The sequence below is a fragment of the Ambystoma mexicanum genome, chromosome 12, assembly GCF_040938575.1.
Source record: "Ambystoma mexicanum isolate Mex_15411 chromosome 12, UKY_AmexF1_1, whole genome shotgun sequence".
Lineage (NCBI taxonomy): Eukaryota > Metazoa > Chordata > Amphibia > Caudata > Ambystomatidae > Ambystoma > Ambystoma mexicanum.
This window is the reverse complement of record NC_090936.1, coordinates 427,883,832-427,904,775: the sequence shown is the minus strand read 5'-3', so window position 1 is coordinate 427,904,775 and position 20,944 is coordinate 427,883,832. Positions and strand designations below refer to the sequence as shown.

Below are 20,944 nucleotides of genomic sequence, written 5' to 3'. Positions count from 1 at the left end.
TTGAACCTGCAGCTCCTGGGCTGTTCTCATTGGAACCAACAGTGGGAAAATCATCCTCCAGCAAACCCCCCCCCCCCCGCCTCCTTGTTGACCCATCCAGGCTTCTGGGAAAATCTGAGTAACTGGGGGTTAAGCAAGCAGAAGCATTTCCCCCACCCCCTGACTTTCCACTACAGAATAACAATAAGAACAAGCCTATTTGTATCCTTCCATTCCACTGCTTTTTGATTGTCCGAAAAGATAACACATTTTTACTTATCGGTAACTTTGTTGCATCTCTTCTCTTGAACATTTCACCAGCACAAGTACTTTACCTGCATCGGATGCATTCTGGGAAGAAGCATTGTGACCTTGGGGCATAAGATCCCCATTCTTGCCATGGATTCGACTTCTGAAGCTAGGACATATTTCTTGTGACTGGGTTCCATCATATTACATCACTTTTAAAGTCAATATATGCATTTTAGAACCTATGGTGACTCTGTGTTTGTTATTGAGTGTTGTGCTATATTATCAACTGCTTGTTTCATTTCTTAGTGTGTGTTTAAGGCCCAGAATAAATATAGTAGCTTTGTACATTCCTGCCTAAGTCGAATTATTGTGTCCTTCACTGTGTGAACTCATTGTGTACCCCTGACCCTACTTTCACACTCCTGAGAATAGTCTTGGCTGCACTCCATTGATTGGATTTGGCTAAATGTGAATGTGCACACTAGAAATAATGCACACATTATGAAAATGTATCTGCTGACACCAGCTCTTCTTTAGGCACATATAAAAGTAACCAAACATCCTAAGTGTAAACAGCTAGGGTGATAAAAAAGTATCCATATTGCACTATAAGATGCTGTGTTCACTGTTAACATTTTTAAAAAAAGTAACTGGGAAACGGTTTCCCAGTACTGATGATCAGAAGGACTGATCAGTTTCCTCATAACAAATTGGCAAAAGGCAAGGTGATTGAAGCTGAAGCCTTTACTTAACTTCAAAAAATCAGAACAGGTTAAAAAAACAAAGCAAAAAGACTTGGGGCCCATAAATCTATGGAGGGAAAGTTGTCAAAAGAGAGATCTTGCCAAACACTGGCTGCCATGAGAGCTCACAAACAGCCCATATGGTCGGAAAGAATATTTTAAGGCCTACCTTGTGGTTACCCTGAACAAAGGGAGCCCAGAAATATGACCTGGTTGAGCGCAGGATTTAAAAAAATTCATTGGTGCCCCTGTGGCTCAAAAAGTCACATCGGACTAATGTGCCATGATAACTTGAACCCCTGCTGAAACCAAAAATAAATACACCTACCTGTTTCCTAAATCCGGTCTTAGGTGGTACAATCACCCTAGGGCAAAAATGGCATGCCTGAGAGGCACTGCAGACACTGGACTCCTTAGGGGGACAGCCAATACGATGTATATCAAGTACGGTCAAAAGAATTGCGAGGGCAGCAGAACTTCGGGTGAAGTTCCTTTTGTCACTAATAAGTCTGTGATCTCCAAAATTAAGAGGAAAAACACAATAAAGTTGATGGACCCTAGAAAATTGCCTTAGAATCCCCAAGAATATGAATTTCGTCTTAAATACTATTAGTGGTAAATACAATTTCCATATATTTTATGGATATTTGTTTAATCTAATGTTTTAAAAAAAAAGGAAAAGGTGAAAATAAGCAGTCTAAGGATAGCTTTGATGAGTAGGAGCGTTGTGGGTTGCATGTACACATCATTTGCCTAACTTAAAGTTCTGTAAACAAAGTGTGATAAACTAGATCAACCACTAAATGACACTGTGCAAGATGAAACTATACATAGAATGGGACTCAAGAACAGACGCAAGCTGCTAAACTACTATTAGGGTCAGGTACCATTTTCTATGTATGTGCCCCAAGATTAAAACATCTTTGACATACAAACATACTATTGCACTCAAATAATTTCCCTGTTGTAGAATATTAATTATGTTTGTTTTGACATGTCTTTTCTTACCTTTATTTTTATATAGGACACTGCAAGTGTGAAATCCTCAAGCAGCCTAGAGCCGAACTTGTTCTGTGACGAAGAGATTCCGATCAAGTCTGAGGAGGTGGTGACACACATGTGGAGTGCACCTTCGTTCTGTGCTGAACATGCATACTCTTCAGCTTCCAAGAGCTGCTCTCAAGGTACCGCCTTTCCCTGCCGGTGAGACAGGGGCTGGGGTGGCTAAATTAACTACAGTCCCACTATATTTAAGAGGAGGGTTATTTGAAAGTTGCCCTAGAGCCATGGGGTTATGATCCTTAATATATAACCATCACACTTTCTAATTACAGTTATAGTTTTGTTTATCCCTCACCATGCAAAATGTTTCCTTTGTGTGAATTTGCGTATGCTGTGTTAAAATCTCTGCCATCCTTACAGTCTTCTTTTACTGCTCTGCGCACACACCTTAATTACAGTGGAGGGTATGATAGAAAGGGGGGGGGGGGTGATAAATGTGGTTCTCACTGAACGATTCTAAGCAATCAGAAACTCCCTCGGCACAGCAACTGTGACTTTGGCCCATTTCTCCAGTTATTCCCCTTCCAGTCAACCTTAAATTCCATCTTTTCTGTGAGCTTCCTGTATACAAGACAAGTTTTCCCTCGGTGATAAAGTCCTCCCAAGCAGCAGCCTCTGTAGATCCCTTAAACACTGGAGCCTCCTGAGCAAAGCCTTCCCTTCAACACCTTCCCTATTGCCAATGCATTACTCATTAAGCTATTGACAATACAATACTCATTAAGCTGAGCTCTGCAGAACTGCACCTGTAATCTGTTATGAATCTTTCTGATGCCCTGTCTGACGATGCTTCTCACAGTAACCATGAAAAGCCTGTTGATCACCATTGATGTACACCTTAGTATGCTTCTATATGTTGTTCTTGTCTGGGATAACCTCGCCCCCTCTACTGGTGTCAGTGCCCTGTGTGTTCCATCTACCTTTCCCCCTCTCTATCCTCAAGAAGGCCACTGGTGACGACTCCTCCACATTTCCTCCCCAGACTCATCCTCCTGCTCCACAAAGGGCTAATCGGCTCTCTCATCTTAACTTCCTGAATGCAGATATTTCTGGTGGAAGTCTAGAGTCACTTCAGATCACATGTTGGCCATGTAAAAGAAAAAACAGTTTCAGTTTCGTTTCTAAACAGTGTTTCTCCTATAAACCAATCACTCGGCTCTGGGTCATACTGCCCCCAGCCAATGACTGCCCTCTACCTAAGCCCCTCCTCTGGCAGCCATCTTCAGATTTTTTCTGCACGTTCAAGTGTTGAGTCCTCACGTTTTGCTCTTTGAGCTTTCTGCGTTTTTTCACTTTTTGTGATAGGAAATTCTATTTTTTTCGGTCAATTGAGCGTGTGCTCCATCATTCATCCTTGCGATTAACGGCGACCCGTTTTTCGGCATCTTTCATCGCCCCTCAAGGGCAGAAATCGTCAAGTGTCCTTCTTGGAAGCTTCCAGAAGTCTTCAGTCCTACACCGCGCCGGATCATGTCAGAGGAGAAGGACGGAGCTTCCCTCAAGCTGTGCACTAGCTGCGGTTTGCGGAATGTTTATTTGGATGATGAGCATTCCCAGTTGCCTGTATTGTCTACACCCGACACATACAGAATAAGATTGTGAGATTTGCTGTGGCTTCACCAAGCGCACGATGAAAGATCGGCACGTCCGGTTGGATGCGTGGCTCAAGAACAGGGCCTCTATATAGGGTGATTCCCAGGGGCATGCCTCTTCCAGATCCAGCAAACCTGAGCAGGCTTCTAAGTCCTTGGAGAGCGCTCCATCCGCGGGGGCCCAACACAAGGTCAAGCACCGCAAGTCGGCTTCCATCGGGGTTGCCTCTCAAGCACATCCCGCGACTGTCAGGGCGCGTTTGTCGTCCCCATCGTCCTCCAGCCACCGCTCCAGCTCTTCATCCAAGAGGAAGTCAGCTACCCAAGGGAAGCTGCCGGAAACACCGGATAAGGCCAAACAGTGTAAGGTGCCTGAACCGCCCGTGAAGGAGAAGGCCAAGCAGGACAAGGAGTCTGAGCTGCCTATGAAGGCCCAGGTGGTCCAGGCCAAATCATCCTCCTCGATTGAGATTGTGGTAGCCTTCCTTTTGAAGGCAAAAGAGACTGACCCCGTTCAGGAGAGTCTTCATTCAAGCCGATAGAAAAGACTCCAGAGAAAAGGATGCCAGACCTCAGCCCAAGAAAGACTCCTCAACACCGAAGAAGGGGGGGGGGGGAGAACTCCAGGGCACACAGACATTTCTTTGTCCAACGAGGATGAGATTACGGTGGTGACGACAACAACAATGGAAACGTCTGAGAGGCCCGCCGGAGGCAATGGCAGCGGTGACTACGCCGATACCATTGACTGGGATGACGACATTGGCCCTGGGCCCAGTGACCTTGTTCCCCAGGTGCCTCCTAGGGATTTGTCGCAGGATATCCTCTCGACACTCCACACACTGGTGTCTGAGATTCAGAGAAGATTGCTGATGACTCCACAAGTGCCAGCGGCACCACCGGTTGTCCCGTTGACACCGGGGCTGCCACTGGGGAAGAGGAGGAGGAGGCACCCTATGCCCCCATTCCAACTGTCGCTGCCCCCCCTAAACCCCCACCCCCCCATCCCCCAGGGACGGGCACAGCAACGACGGATATGGACGATGACGCAAGGCTGGGAGACCCTGCATCGCCGGCGTCGAGAGCCTCTCCACCGGACGGGGTGGGATCTTTTCATTCCATGATTGCCCCGGCATCTGAGCTTTCTCAGGAAAAGGAGGGCTTCCTGTACCAACGCCCGGAGGCGAAGAGGAAGACAATCCTGTCGGTACCGCTCCTGGACGATGTCTGGGATGAGGGGCTGGTATTGCTGAAGACCCCTGCTTCAGCTCCAGCGAAGAGAGACTGGCTTGAGAAAGTACCGGGTGCCGCAGTCTGCTCCCAAGTGCCTGCGGTCTCAACAGTCTCCGGACTCGGTGGCCGCCAAGAAGTCGTCGTCCAGTTCATCACCTTCATCTGTACCACCGGACAATGAGGGGAAGAAATTTGATTCCATGGGTAGAAAGGGGATCTACTCGGTGGCGACGATGGTGAAAACAGCCAACGCCTTGGCATTCGTAGCCAGATAGGACCGGAAGCTTTGGTATAAGATGGCTCTGCTCCTGGATTTCCTCCCTGATGACAAGCAGGTCGAGGCTTAGGAGATCCTCCAGGAAGGCGAAGTGGCGTCGGACCACGCCATCACTGTGTCACTGGACATTACAGACACGTTGTTTGCCTTCGCCGTTGTGGCTGGCTCAAAGCCACCAACTTCAGGCAGGAGGTCTAGACGAGGGTCCTGGACATGCCGTTAGTCAGAGACAACCTGTTCCGAAAGCCATCGGTGAATCCCTCCAGGCCATCAAGTGCGACACACAGAGACGGCCCGTGCGTTGGGCACCTTGCAGCAGCACCAGCTGTCCTTTTGTTCTTCAGGAGTGAAGTCCAGCAGGTCTTTAAGGGGTTTCGGCGGGGGCTTATCCTCTTACCGCCAATCCTCCTGATCTTGGACCCACAAAGCCAACGGGTCGCTCCAAGAAGGCCTTCAGAGGTGGCCGCTGCCGTCATCAAGAGCCCTAAGACAGCCCGGCGACCTCCAAGCAAGATTGAACTGGCCAGGACATCGGGCCCCCACCCATCCACCCCGGTGGGAGGCTGGCTGGCGAACATAATCCACATGTGGGAGACCATCTCCACCGATTGATGGGTGCTGGACGCTCTCACCCACGGACACACCTTGGAATTTCAACTAAAGTGTCTGCAAATACCACCGGTGGCCCGGCAGGAAAATCATATCCCTCAGCTTCTGCTGGAGGTTCGGGCCATGCTACGAAAAGGGGCGATAGAGCTGGTTCCACAGCGACTCCGGGGCTCTGGAGTTTACTCAAGGTACTTTCTCGTAAGAAAGGAGACTGGGGGCTGGAGGCCCATTCTCGACCTATGACGACTCAACAAGTACATAAAGTCCCATAAGTTCAGCATGGTTACACTGCAGCATGTGCTCAACCAGATGGAGGAGGGGGACTTTCTGTCGTCGTTGGATCTAGAGGATGCTTATTTCCACATCCCCATGCACAAAAGACAATGCAGGTTCCTGCGCTTCCTCATTCAAGGCTCTTCCGTTCGGACTGAAGTAAGCGCCCAGAGTCTTCACCAAGTGCCTGGCTCTGGTGGCGGCCCATCTACGACTACAAGGGATCCACGTCTACCCTTACCTGGACGACTGGCTCATCCGGGCCAGATCGCAGGACATTGCCGTCTACCACATGGCAAGGACCGTCCAGCTGCTGACGGACCTGGGGTTCTCTGTGAATTATGCAAAGTCCTGATTGATTCCATTGCAGGACGCGCTGTTCCTGGGATCCAGGCTCAACGTGGTGTCATGCCTGTCGTCACTGTCGGAGGAAAGGATGTCCGCCATCTTGGGCAAGGTGCAACGACTGATGGCACTGAAGGTCGCTACGGTCAGGACTATCAAGTCTCTTCTCAGCATGATGTCGTTGTGCATATACCTGATTCGGCTCTGCAGGTTGCGGATGCGCCCGGTGCAGGAATTCCTCAATGCCTGTTGGGTCCAGGTGTCTGGAGGCTTCCAGGACGGGATCACGCTCGACGAGGGGTTCCGTCAAGCGATAAGGTGGCGAGGCGTGTGCATGGATTTCCAGAGGCCCCCGTACCAAGAGAGCTGATGGAGGGATGGAAAGCACACACCGGACACTTTCATGCAAGAGGCCTGTGGCTGCCGGAGGAGAAGACACTACACATCAACGTACTGAAACTACAGGCAGTGTTTTGGGCCCTTGGGTAGTTTCTGCCATCCCTCAAGGGCAAGGTGGTGAGGGTCTTCATGGACAATACCACCATGATGTTTTACATCCGGAATCAGGGGGGGGGGAGGGGCACCAGATCCCCAGCGCTCTCAAGGAAGCAGGACTTGTGGCAATGGGCCGTCGCCCAGGGAATGTTGCTCATTCTGTTTCACCTGCCAGTAGTAAAGAACACAGTCGCCGACTCAGCAGGGAGCTGCGCTCTTGCCACGAGTGGGCACTTCGACCGGATCAAGTGGACAACCTTTTCCTCAAATGGGGCAGTCCCCAGATCGATCTGTTTGCGACAGCAACGAATGTGCCAGAGGTTTGCCAGCAGGTTCCCCCAGCCGGGGAGCATGGGGGATGCATTCTCATTCCCTTGGGAAGGCCTGTTTCTGTATGCGTTCCCGTGACTACTTCGAGTTATCAATCAAATCAGACGGTACCGGTGCAGGATGATCCTCGTCGCACCAGCATGGCTGAGGCAGATCTGGTACCCGGACTTTCTCAGCATGTCGGCATCCCATCCAGTCAAGCTACCAGTGGTCGCGGATCTTCTCGCCAGGGAAAGAGGCGCAATTCTGCACCACGACCCGGGGTCTCTGAACTTGAAGGTTTGGCTCCTGCAGCATTAGAGTTCAGTGGGCACGTTCTTCGGGCGGACTGCAAGGAGGTACTCGCCAAGGCCAGGGTGTCGTCTACTTTGAAGTGCTACGGACACAAATGGAAGTGCTTTACGATTTGGTGACGTTCCCAGAAGATCAACCCTCTGAGGGTCAAGGCCCCTCAGGTACTTCCGTATTTACTGTCATTGGCTAAATCAGGACTGGCTCACGCCTCCATCAACGCACATCTGGTGGCTATCTCCCGCTACACCAGATCTCTGGGACGGTCTTCACTGTGGTCACACAGTCTAGTTAATGAGTTGATTAAGGAACTATTCCGCTCGTTCCCGCCGGTGAAGGCTCTGGCCCGGCGCCGGGACTCAATGTGGTGCTGACTAGGCTCATGGGGGCTTCATTCGAACCTATGCATTCAGCTCTGCTCAAGTTTGTCATGGAAGACAGCGTTCCTTGTGGCCATCACCTCTGCAAGACATGTGGTGAGATCCAGACCCTGTCATGCAAGTGGCCTTACTTGACTTTTCACAAGACAAGGGTGGTGCTGTCCACGCACCCCTCCTTCATGCCCAAGGTCCTGTTCGAATTTCATCTCAACGAGTCCTTGGTGTTGCCTGTTTTTTTCTGATGCCTTTGTCGCCGCCTGAAAGGCCTTTGCACTCGCTGGATGTGGCTAGAGCGCTGAAGTTTTGTGGCCCGAACGAAGTGTTTCTGGAAAACTTCTCCGCTTTTTGTGAACTTTGGTAATGTGAACCATTTTAAGGCCCTGTCCAAGGCTTCAATTTCCAGGTGGCTCTCCGGCTATATCACTCACTGTCACCGGTTGGCAAACCGACCGCTGCCTGGCCGTCCGAGAGCCCATTCTACCAGAGTGATCGCTGCTACAACGGCGGTCCTGTTTGGTGTGCCCCTGCTGGAAATCTACAGGGCTGCTACGTGGAGGTCGACTCACACCTTCACGAATTTCTAGTGCATCGACAGGAATTCCAGGGAGGAGTCCAGAGTCGGCCAAGCAGTGCTGCGCAACCTGTTCGCTTGAAGGTGAGCCTGGTGCGGATTGCTTCTGTTGAGCTTTGCCACCTCCCGTGGTTGTGCATGTATGTACTGCTATGTATTCTTTATTCATGAGCATGTGAATCCATGCCAGACCCCATGCTGGAGAAGGAACAAGTTACATACCTGTAACTGTTGTTCTTCCGCATTGGTCTGGCATGGATTCACATGCAAACCCTCCCGCGTGCCCCTCTGCGACTCTTCTCTTGGTCCTACTGCCACTTTACGTGCTACCAAATGTGAAGATGGCTGCCAGAGGGGCTTAGGTAGAGGGCAGTCATTGGCTGCAGGCAGTATGACCCAGTGCTCAGTGATTGGATTATAGGAGAAAGACAGTTTAGAAACGAAAACGAAACTGTTTTTTCTTTTACTGAGGATTTCCAGCCTGACGACTGGGAATATTCATGAGCATGTGAATCTGTGCCAGACCCATGCTGGAGAAAAGTTACAGGAAATTAACTTGTTCCTTGTACATCAACTGGTTGGTCCACGGAAATCCCGAACTCTTTGCTTTGTTCCCAAGGGTCTATGCCCATCAGGGATCTCCCCCTTAGATGCTAGAACTGCTGAGCCTTGGGAGCAGCAGAATCAGCTGGAATAGCCTACAGACAGTTACCCATGACTACAACACTGCTAAACTTGTCCCTGCAAATCTTCCGCTCTGCCCACACTGCTGACAGCCTCGGCACTCACCAGTTTGCTGAGTAGATACTCAACTCGGAAATAAATGTCTAGATTGCATGTTTTAATCCGCATCCTGAATGAAATCCCAGGAAAGTTTGATTGTGGCAGCCCCCAAATCATTGAGTGGATGCCAGATGTTTTCTGGGAACCTAATGTGAGCTCAGATGCACCATTTCTTAGCTTTTTTTTACCAGCTCTGTTAGCGTTGTCTGGCATTGCTTGTCAATCCTTCATGTCATCACCTAGGTTGTAGGCTGCCCAACCAACTCCCCATTGCACTATTCCAGTGCCCTCTGAGTGGGCCTGACAACGTAATCAATCTAACAACTTCAATCTGGAATGTATCCTTCTGACTTATGTTCTGTTTAAGGAATGATATCCTAGTAGCCATCTTCATCACTCACTACACGGACTGCCTCTGCACAGCAGCATCTTCTTTAGGTTTTACCAACGTACTTTTAAACATGTGAATGGCCTAGCTCTTCCCTACCTTGCCGCCAAACGTAAGCCTTATACTCTAAATAATTCTTTCATCTGCCAATCATGTGCTGTTGACTTTGCCGCCTTCTAGATCCAAAAGGATGCGAGAGATTATATTATCCAATCAGGCCCACTCAGTATGGAATGACATCCATTTGAGCTGCAGTATTACCAAGTTGATGGCAATTAGAAAATCCATTAAAACCCTGCTATTCTAATTGGGCATTATTTTCATGAATGACTGGTTCTCTGAAGCTTCTAGAAGCAATTGATTTTGTGTAGATGTCCTTTAAAAATCCCAAACCAAATTAAACAAATGATATGTGCTGCTTTGATAGCCTATAAGGTTGCCAGAGCTGAGGCACCCAAGAGGTGTCCCTTTTTGTCCCTGTGCGTTTTCTTAACCCACACAATTGCTTTGCTTGGTGGCAGCTCTTGATTTTTAGAGGCTGGATATCGGTGTAGCCATTTTAGCATATTAGTAGCAACTTTCTCCCTGAGAAGAAGAAAAATGGCTGTCTGGTGACTTTAGAGTCTTTGTGGTTCTTACTGTAAATATTTCTCAGGGAACAGCCTCCTTTTTTGCCCACGTGACATCTGACTCAGAGCTCACAGTGCTTCCCTGAACGTGGGATCCAGGGTAACCGATAAAGGTCTTCATAAACCTCATCCACATCCCTGTCTGCCTGTGTTGATGCCCGTAAAAATATAAGTGAAGCTGGCCTCTAAAAACTGGGAGCGTGCAAACATTTTGAAATGTGTGATTAGACTGCTGTGGTCACCCCAGCTTTGTGTGGATGTTTTGGGTAATATTTTCTTTTCAGTGATAAATCTTCCTGATCTTTGTCAACCCCAGAACTTTGTGCATGGGCTTGGTAATTATTTTACCTTGTCCCTAGGTAAGTGGGAATCTTTTTCCCCTCTCACCTAGTCTTTTACTCTTTTTATGGATGACCTTTTTATGTCTCTCCATAGTCTCATTGGAGTTATAGTTTCCTATAACTTTGGACTGACTGTAATATATGGCGGCACACAGCATTTTAAATGCAGTGGCTTCCCTTTAATTCTCTTATTTCTTGGGTGAACTACTGTTCCTCTGAGGTAAAGTGGGATTCACATCCCCTTTACATTGATTTAAGTGAGCCAGCACGCCCACCTTGTGTGGAGTGCTGGGGGATACAATGTATCCCCCTTTCTTACTTACCATGAAAACATATTGTTACAATTGCAAGTTTACTTGAATGGCTGGTGGCAGTGGTTCTACCATAGTGACTTTTTAGCCGTATTACTCGCAGGCTGTTAAATCAGCCTCCGTAATGCACAGAAGGGCCACCATGCTGCTAGTTGTTTGAGGTTTTCCCCAGCCATTCTAGGTGGGCACAACATCCGTGGAAGTTTTGTCTTCAGTGGGAATCATTTGTGTTCCATGCCCAGGCTCCAGAGTCTCTGAGAAGGCAGGAAGTGAGGGAGGATTCCAAAACTCTGCAGCCTTTTGTCTTTCACCTTGCCTGAAAGGAACCAAGTCCCAATGGGGGTGCTTGCTGTCCTAATTGGAAAGCCAGACTGCCCCGGTTGGACACCCAGACCTCCCCTTTCTGTAAATTGCAGGGAGGGATTGCAGAGGTTTTGCTGTAGTTCCTGATAAATACTCCGAACCTGGAAGCTGCTGACAAGTCGACCACTGGAGCTGAAACCGAAGAGGAAGATGAAGAGAAGACATCTGTAGCTATTTCCAGCGACCGGGGAGCTTGCTGTGTAACTGGAGCCTGATGTAACCCTTCCTTTCAATCGACGTGGGGGGTCCCAAATGCAACGACTACTACCCAGAGACTAGCACCTAGACCAATTGCCTCTGAGATCAGTCATGCATATAATAGGAAAGGACTTTATAAGATAAGGATTCTGCCTTGAAAGTATATCAAGTGTAAAAGTACTTACTTGCTTGAGTTAATGTGGTAACTGAATTTCTGTGAAAGAAGTTACAAAGTATCATTAAGTTTAGGCTTACGCTTGAGTTGCATTCTGCCCCTCCAAAAAAGTGCATAATTACTAACTTTGAATGGTGCCCCTGCCTCTAAAAAGTAATACATGTTGGTACTGTTTTATCATTGCTTAACTGAATTAGTGTAAAAGCTTACCAATAGGGTTTACCTGCCTTGAATAACATTGTGTCATTCTTAGTGCATAATTGGATTTTGCTTTCCCTGGTCTGATTTATACAGATCTAAAACACTTTGAGTTAATACTTGTCTTTGAGTTGCTGGTAGCTCCTCTTAAAAGTATATAAGCCTTACACACCTTGAATAGCTGCTGCGCCTCTAAATTTGTAACCCTGGGTTGTGCTTCCCTGAATTGCTTTATTGCTATTCTAAAATAGTGTTGGTAACTTCTTACTTACTTTAGAAAGTGTACTATACACTACTTAAAAGTATACAAGCTATAACTAGCCGGTCAAGTGGCACAGCGAGTAGAGCGCTTGCTTTGACATCCGTGCAGAGCCTTCTAACGCAGGTTTGAATCCCGGCAGGGCCAAACTCAGCCTTTCATCCTTCCGAGGTCGATAAATGAGCACCACACACCGTGGGTAATAATAAGCAGCGCTCCGATACCTGAGGGTTCGTAGCACTATATAAATGCGAAATTATTATTATTATTATTAGATAGCGTATAGTTATGTACCCATAGGTCAATTACTTGCATTGAAATACGTTGTGTCTTAAAGTATAATAGGGTTTTGCTTTCCCTGATTTGCTTAGTTTTTGATTTCCTTTTCCCCGCCTTTCTTGGTTGAAAGGGCGCACAGCACCCTGTCCCCAGTGCCTAAGCCGGGAGCACCACCCCCCTCCCCCCCCCCCCAGCAAGGGTCATCGGCAAGCTGCTTAACTACAGAGACAGAGATGCGGCGCTACGGCTGGCCAGGGAAATGGGCCCTCTGCGACACGGTGGCGACAACATCCACTTTTACCCCGACTTCGCAGCAGGAGTCCAAACTCAAAGGCGATCATACGAGCTGATCAAAAGAACACTTAGACTGAGGAAGGTCCCCTACGCCCTGCTATTTCCTGCAAAGCTGCGAATACAACATGGTGGCCGTGCACAGTTCTTTGAAACCCCGGCTGCGGCAATGGTCTATGAAGAGGCTTCCATTCCCCTACCGCCGCAAAGGGGCGTCCTTGATCAAAACGACCTACAACAACCGGTGGGAGAGATGAGGAATCCCAACGACTGAAGGCAACACCACAATATCCTTTACTAACTTAACTGTGTAATAATGGTGACCAGAGTTATGAGCCAGATGAGATGCGCTCGGCTACAGGGGCTGTGGCCCAAACGTACGCTCCCCCGGGAAGTTCCACAAGTTAGCAATGAGGGGTCATCATCAGGTTGGGGTTGATGGTGTGGGTGGGGGTGGGAACAGGGCGCAGAGCATTGTTTTGTTGGATATCGGGGAAAGAGAGTTTGGCATGGGACAGATAGAGACATGCTTTACGGTTGGAAGAATAAGACGACCACCTGAGATCCCCTGTTGGGCACCTGAAGTCAAAGTTGAAATGTTTAAAAATTGCAATCACACCATCAGAAGCTGTACCATACAGGGAAATGGCTCCCCTCTTAAAGTGTTACTTGATCATGAAAGAATGGCACGATATACAAGACCATGTACAGAGCTGAAGCTTAAACTGCTTACGTGGAATGTCCGCGGGCTTAATAATAGATCAAAATCCAGCAAAGTTGGGGCTTATATCAACAGACACCACCCGCACATTGCGATGCTGCAAGAAACGCACGCATTACATAATGTCAACAATGGTATTTTACGACAATGGGGTAACAATAGACATTACACCGAATATTCATCTCAGAACAGGGGAGTCCTCACATTGATACACTCCTCTTTGGGCTTCAAGACCGAGAAAAGTAAAATTGACCCGCAAGGCAGACATGTGATCATATGGGGCAGAATAGCGAATGAGGAATTGATCCTAGTGAATACCTATGGGCCGAACACGGACGACCCTGCCATTTATGTAAACGTGATCGCTGAAATTGGCCTAGCAGTGAATGCATGTATATTGTGGGGAGGGGATTTCAACACCATACTCGATGTGACTCTGGATAGGTCCTCTGACAAGCAGAGACGCCTCACCAAGATCAGCTACTGTTTTACATCAGGGCCTAGTACAATTAGCCCTTGTTGATGCATGGAGAGGTTTACACCCGTTGGAGAGACAGTATACGTGCCACTCATCAGTCAAGGATAGATTATTGGTTTATCTCTTCCCATTTGGCCAACTCGGTAAAGCACTGTGACATACACCCCTGTACACTATCTGACCATTCCCCAGTCACTATAGAGGTAATAATACAGAACGTTAAACCCCAGTTAGAAGATGGAGAATGCCCCCAAACATCATTAAAGACCCGAATGTGGTAGAGTCACTAGATGTAGAAATGGAAGAATTCTTTAGTATGAACAAGGGATTGGTGGACAAATGGTCTACTATATGGGAAACCTTCAAAATGTGGATAAGGGGAACATAATATCTAAGACAACGGGACTTATAAAAACAGTCAGATCTGAACTAACAAACGGAGAAGCACCTAAAAACACTCAACTACAGCATAACACAAGATAAAAGGACCCTATCCGAAATCAATACTACCCCCCCTCGAAATTGAACGAATTGGCAACAAAGGAACATAAGTACATGGTTGCACCAGTCAGTGCACACAGGTACGAAGAGGGTAATAAGGCAGGGCACCTGTTAGCCTGTTTACTAAAGAACAAACAGAACCGTACCCCTATCACAAGTATTATAACGGGAACTGGGGAAGTTAAAAATGAGGAAGAAGAGATAAATGCACAATTTACCAAATTTTACACTGACCTGTATTCAAACCACGATACAGGTGTTGAGGCAGACCTGAGGGGTTATTTAGACAATATTACGCTCCCAAAACTGTCAACAGACAACACCTTGGCTTTCGAACAACCAATATCCAGTGAGGAAATTTCTTAAGCGATCAAATCACTGACGTCTGTAAAAGCCCCGGGGTCAGACGGATTGGGTGCAGAATTATACAAGGAATACTCCTCAGAACTCTCCCCAGTCCTAACTCTCGTATGGGGGGAAGCAATGATGTGCTGCTCACTCCCGGACAGAATGAAAGAGGCAATCATCACAGTATTACTGAACCCTAGGCACCCCTACCACGAAATGTCCTCCTTTCGCCCTCTTTCATTAATCAACACAGATGCTAAAATATACATTAATCAACACAGATGCTAAAATATACGCAAAAGTACTTGGAACTAGATTACTACCCAAGATGACAACCTTAATACACCCCGACCAGTCTGGTTTTATCCCAACAAGATCCACGGCTTTAAACTTGCGCAGTGTGTCCGAGTTATGGTGCAGATTAAACCTGAGGCTCAAGCAGTCGCTGTGTCATTGGATGCCGAGAAGGCTTTCGACTCGGTATCCAGGCCATACCCGTTTACAGTACTTGAGAAATTCAGATTAGGCCCATACTTTATCCGGTGTATCCAAATATTATATGCTTCTCCAAAGGCCACGGTCCTCACAAACCACACTTTATCCAACAGCTTCAGCCTGGGCAGAGGCATAAGGCAAGGCTGCCCCTTCTCTCCTATTCTTTTTGCCCTCAATATTAGAACCAGTGGCCGCCGCGGTCAGACGAGCAGAGGCAGAGAGGTATAAAGATGGCCGGAAGCACCCAATCCATATCCCTGTATGCGGACGACACATTGTTTTAAATATATATACGTGAACCGGAGAAAAATCTCGCCCCCATGCTGGAAGTCATGGATAAATTTGCGTTATACTCTGGATACAAAATAAACATTTTAAAATCCGAGATAATCCCACTAACACCCGCCACGACCTGCCCGACTCATACACATGGTCTTCGATGGTCCCCCGATAATATTAGATATCTGGGAATCCTCGTATCTAAAGCTAGGACGGCCCTATACATTGACAATTACGAACACCACCTACAAGTGATCCACGGCAAGCTACAAATATGGGCCAGACTCTCGATCTCACTCATTGGCCGTATCGCATTGCTCAAAATGGTGGTTCTTCCCAAACTCCTATATGTGTTCAGCAATGTCCCAATATGGCCTGGAAGACCATTCTTTGATAACCTGCGATCCATGGCGACAACGTTCATATGGAACGGCGGGGCAAACAGAATTGAATTGGAGAAACTTGTGCAACCCTATGAAATGGGTGGTATAGCTCCACCTGACTTCGAACTGTACTACCTTGTAGCTCAGGCACAATATGCTAAATACTGGCAGGACCCGACAGATAGTGCACCACACATCCCCATTGAGCGACACTCGGTCCGTCCGACCGACCTGCGCTCAATAATATTCACAAAGACGAATGCAAATATGACCCGGCAACCACCATGATAACGGCGTGGGCAACTACAAATAGACACACCCTACTATTCACAGGCCCCATTGTGGAACTTCCCAGGTATTAAACCCAAATATGACATAAGGATACACAAGAACTGGGTCCCGGAACATGAGATTAAAATGAGACATGTTCCCAAAATGGAGATTCATTACACCAGAAGACTTTGCAGATACTGTAGGAGGAGGTCAGTTAGCCACCTTACAATATCACCGTATGAAATCAACATTTAAAAAAAGATGGCCATCATTCCCAGAGGAGCCACCCTGCAAGCATTTTTTCAGTCCCTATACTCAGAAACTGGTACAGGCATATCAAAGTTATACAATATAATACAAACCCAGACGCAACCACTGAATTAGAGTAAAACCTCTTGGGAAACGGACATGGGCATAACTATCGAAGAGGAAAAATTGAAAAGATACTGCCTCCTATCTAAAAAGGTGTCGTTAAATGCGGGCCTCAGGCTAATACAGTTTAAGGTATTAAATAAACTCCATTATACCCCGGTTAAAATGGCAAAATTCAATGACACTATATCCGCAAGCTGTCAGAAATGCAGAAACCCCATGGCGGACACATGTCATATGTACTGGGCATGCCCACTGATCACTGTGTTCTGGCAGGAGATGGCGGGGATACTGGAGGAAATGAACCAAATCTCAGCTCACCTCACACCCCAAAAATTCTTGTTTGGTGATATAGGGAAAATATCGGAAAAAACTAGAAGACTTTTCAATGTTGCATGTGTAGTGGGAAAGAAATGCATACTTCAAGCATGGAAAAGGGCCCATGCCCCACGCATAGATCACTTTCTCCGAGAACTAGCATACGTCGGTGAATGTGAAGAAACGTATGTAAAAATGACACCCACTACAAACAGGGCGAAAGATATTTGGACTTTATTCAGAACATACCTGCGCAATTCACTTTCTGATGAGGAGACCTCAAAAAGTATGTAACGTGCCAATTCATTGTATAGACATGTAATGCAGAAACGTCATGCTCTTACTTACTGAATATCTTGTTATTAATTGATATATGGGGCAGCTGTGTTGTGAAAAAAAGTTATTGTTTGTTCATACTTACCATTGAGAAGTGTGAGGCACCTCAAGAAAATGAGTTTTACTAGCTGTGAACTGAGTTTTAAAAAGTAATGTTGCAACGAGTATGCTTGTTAACAGGGTTGGTTTATTGTGTGATTACATAACGGAGTGTCACTGCATGACTGACAGGGTTAACTAGTCTTAAAATACTGATTGTAGTCTAAAAGTATATCTAACCTGGTCTTATTCCCCAAGAATAATATATTATCCTGAATGTATAACCTTAGGTTTGGCTCACCTTAACTTGCTTCATGCTCCTCTAAAAAATGTTGTTCCTTGGTTTGTATACCATAGGTATTTAGTTGGTTTTTATGATTGTGTCTATATGATATAGTACATACTTACCCATGATTTATCTTGGTCTACTTGTATTTAAATAAATCCTTTATATTTACAATACATAGTGTTTCTGTGGACCATATGTATGCTACAATTTCTTTGTACCAAGCTACAGCCCTCTATCCCTCCTAAGATGAGCCTGGCTGCTCTGTCCATGCTTTCTAAACGTTCTCAGGTGGTACAGCGTTATACTAAGAGTGGAGCTTATGTACTGACTCAGATATGCTTTTTATGAAGTCTTGGTAGGACTTTACAAAAACTGTCCTAACAGCGTGATAACAGGATCATCATCCTCTCGGGGAAGAAGGGGTAAACAGGGGAGCAACTATCCATGCTCTGAGACACTCATGTGCCCTGCATGTGGATACTGGTGCCGCCCTGCCGCAAAATGCCTCCCAGCACTTTTATCTGGTAAGTGGTCCCTTTTTTCCATTTCAGAAATGTAGCTCACACAATGCACATGGAAGCAAATGAAAAATTCGGAACCATTGTCAGGTGAATAGAATCAAGAACAGTCACGAAATGGACTGGATATGTTGCTGCAAAATCGAAATGAGACCCCCAACAACCAACCAAACAACCCCAGGTAGACCCAAGGGAAATTGGCAGGATTGGGGTGGGGGGGCACTATCAGGAAAGAAAACGGGGATTGAGAAGAGACTGCAGAGAGGCAGGGAGACGTAGAATCCCTCCCCAAATTGAATTGGCAACAAACCTTACCAACAACTGTGAAAAGCACAGAGAGAACAAGAAGCCTGCACCCTGACTGCTACAACACCAGGCTGCTGGAAAAGGGGCTGGGCTTCCTTTCCCCACCTGTATGACAGTTCTGGGGAAAAACAGGCACAAATTGGTTTTTGGAGTCAGGAGAGCTCTGTAGCCAATGGAAGCGAAGCAGGAGACAGAATCATAGTTTCTGATGTTTGTTAATCTGCTTAGAATCGCATGCTGTGCATAGGTCCGACATCCAGTGGTCACTGCAGAGTATTGCATTTTGTTTTTCGTAGTCAAAAAGGGGACGTCGACAAGGCGTGTCTGTAACACTATCCCTATAGTGACGTGCGTTGTACCCATAATCCCTCACGCGTCGAGGTCCCTCAGATTGTTTTGTTCCGCCCAGCATCTGGTCGTCTTACGCGGAGCTCCTAGAGAGACATTGCAAATACTTACTACGGACCTTGGTCCTTAATTATACTTATTATATTGTTAAGGATCCCTCCCCTCGACGTTAGCTGTGAAGCTGTTTCTCCGCCGAGCAAGTTTTCGACGGAGGGGAAGAGACGGAGGAGATCGTTCGGCGCTGCCGAAAACGTGGCCTGGCCTCGCCAGCCAACATACAGTAGGGAGAGTGGGGGTTCGAACTTTATCTTCTCTTTGAGAATGTCTTTCTTTCTCCCCTATCTTTCCCTTGGGGTTGTTATCACCAGTTATTATTGCCTCAGTTATGGAGAGGACACCTTTTAAGTTTTGCACACGCTGTAGGGGCAAATACACTTGGAAGGACAAACACAAGCTCTGTAATCGTTGCTTGCCCCTCGATCATAAGGAGGACAGCTGTGCGGCCTGTAAGCTCTTGAAACCAAGAACTCTTAAAGAACGCAAAGTTAAGAGGTGGGCGGACTACGCTATGTCGAAGTCAGTTTCCTCACCCGCCGCCGCTGTTACAGAAAGTGACGAGGAGGGTGATAACTCGACGTCCGTTATGGAAGTCATTAACCCCGAGAAGGAGCGCTCGCGCTCCTCGACGTCCGTCCCCGGCCCCGACGGGCTCGGCTCACGCCCTGCTCATGGGGATGAACACCCCGGCGACAGGGACGTACACAGACCCCATAGGCCTAAGCACACAACCCACGGCTCTTCTTCATCGAAGACGAAGGATCCATCAGCGCCGAAGGGGACGCAGGGCACTCCCGCGTCTACCTCAGACCGTAAGGGTCTCAAGCCCCACCCGCAAACGCAGTCGCGACCAGCGATTGGGCTTTCATCAAACACGGGCGCTACCCCAAAATGATCCGACGTAACGCTCCATAGAGCGGCCGTCGAGGAACAACGCGTAACGCAGGCAACGTCGACACCAGAGTCCTCTACTGACAAACTCGTTGTCGAGAGCCTGGCGAGAATTGTTTCCGAAGACACACGTAAGCAGACGACGAAACAAACGTCGAATACCGCACAAAAAGCTATAGAAACGCCGAAAAAGCATAAGAGTAGCCAGGAACTGCCCCTTTCATCTAAGGGCACTTCGGAACTACCAGAGGGCTTTTCAGATGGCGACGGAAACCTTTCTTCGATGTTGTGGGAGCGTTCTAAGCGTTTTGAAGGTGAAAACACTGATTTCCCCCCTCTAGAATATTCAGGGGTCCCCCATGAGACCCTTGAAAGACTCCATTCTTGTATGGAGAAAATGGAAAGGTTTTTGGGAAACCAAAACCCACCCACACCCAAAAGACCAAGAGAATGGCCCCAGGATGACCCTAGGGTCAAAATTCCTAGGCTGTTTCCCCCTTCTACAGACGTATATGACCTCACTGAAGAGGAGCAATACCTCCAGGAAGATGATGAGTGTTTGGGTGGAGAGGAAGAACACGAGGAAGAGGGGTTTGAAGAAGATCCTTACACTAGTGCAGGAGCTTTCGAAGAAGATACAGCTACCTCGCAGCCCTGGCAATCCCCATCAGTGCAGCCTTGGCAATCCCCATCAGTGCACTCAGACCCTGATGTCTTTCACCCTTCTCCTCCCAAGGATTCACCTATTGGAAACACCTCTCCCATAGATGACCAACCTTCACTTAATGCACTATTGCGCAAGGCAGCAGCGCATTTTGAAATAGACACAGGGGAGACTCTTCCTGACATAGACTTTGTAGAGAAAGTTATTAAAGAAAAAGCCCCTGTTAGTCAGTCTATTCCGCTCCTGGCTTCTATAAAGAGAAGAATAACTCCTTCCCTTTCCAATCCTGCCTTAGTCAGAGGGGTCAACCCTCGGATAGAAAAGCTCTTCAGCCCTTCGCCCTCTGACCCTTTGTACATCAGAGGCCATTCTATTCCGGACTCCCTCATAGTTACTAATACAAGGAAAAGAGCAGGGGTACCACTATCCACTAGTGAGGCACCACCTGACAAAGAGGGCAAAAAGCTCTATGCACTTGGGAAGAGAATCACGACGTCCGCCGCCTTTTCAAATAGGATTGCAAATAATAATTCCCTACTAGCTAGCTACGCAGATGCACAGTGGAGCAAGCTGCGCAGCGAAGCAGAGGACGCACCAGAACCCCTGCGTTCACGCCTGTTAGCTACAATCTCAGAGGGAACTCTTGTAAACCAGGGCATCGTAAAGAACTCCTTAGATGCC

The 20,944-nt window shown here is 47.4% G+C and overlaps 1 protein-coding gene across 8 annotated transcripts in view; it reads left to right on the top strand.

The window, feature by feature from the left end:
* KDM5A (lysine demethylase 5A) overlaps nucleotides 1–20,944 on the top strand; it is a 1,841,472-nt gene that overhangs the window by 1,544,225 nt on the left and 276,303 nt on the right. For 7 of the 8 annotated variants that reach the window (XM_069628595.1, XM_069628593.1, XM_069628596.1 and 4 more), the window contains one exon: nucleotides 1,999–2,158. In XM_069628595.1, coding sequence (XP_069484696.1) covers nucleotides 1,999–2,158 — 160 coding nt within the window. Of the gene's footprint in view, nucleotides 1–1,998; nucleotides 2,178–20,944 lie in introns of all 8 variants that reach the window. The other variant, XR_011281783.1, reaches the window with a different exon arrangement.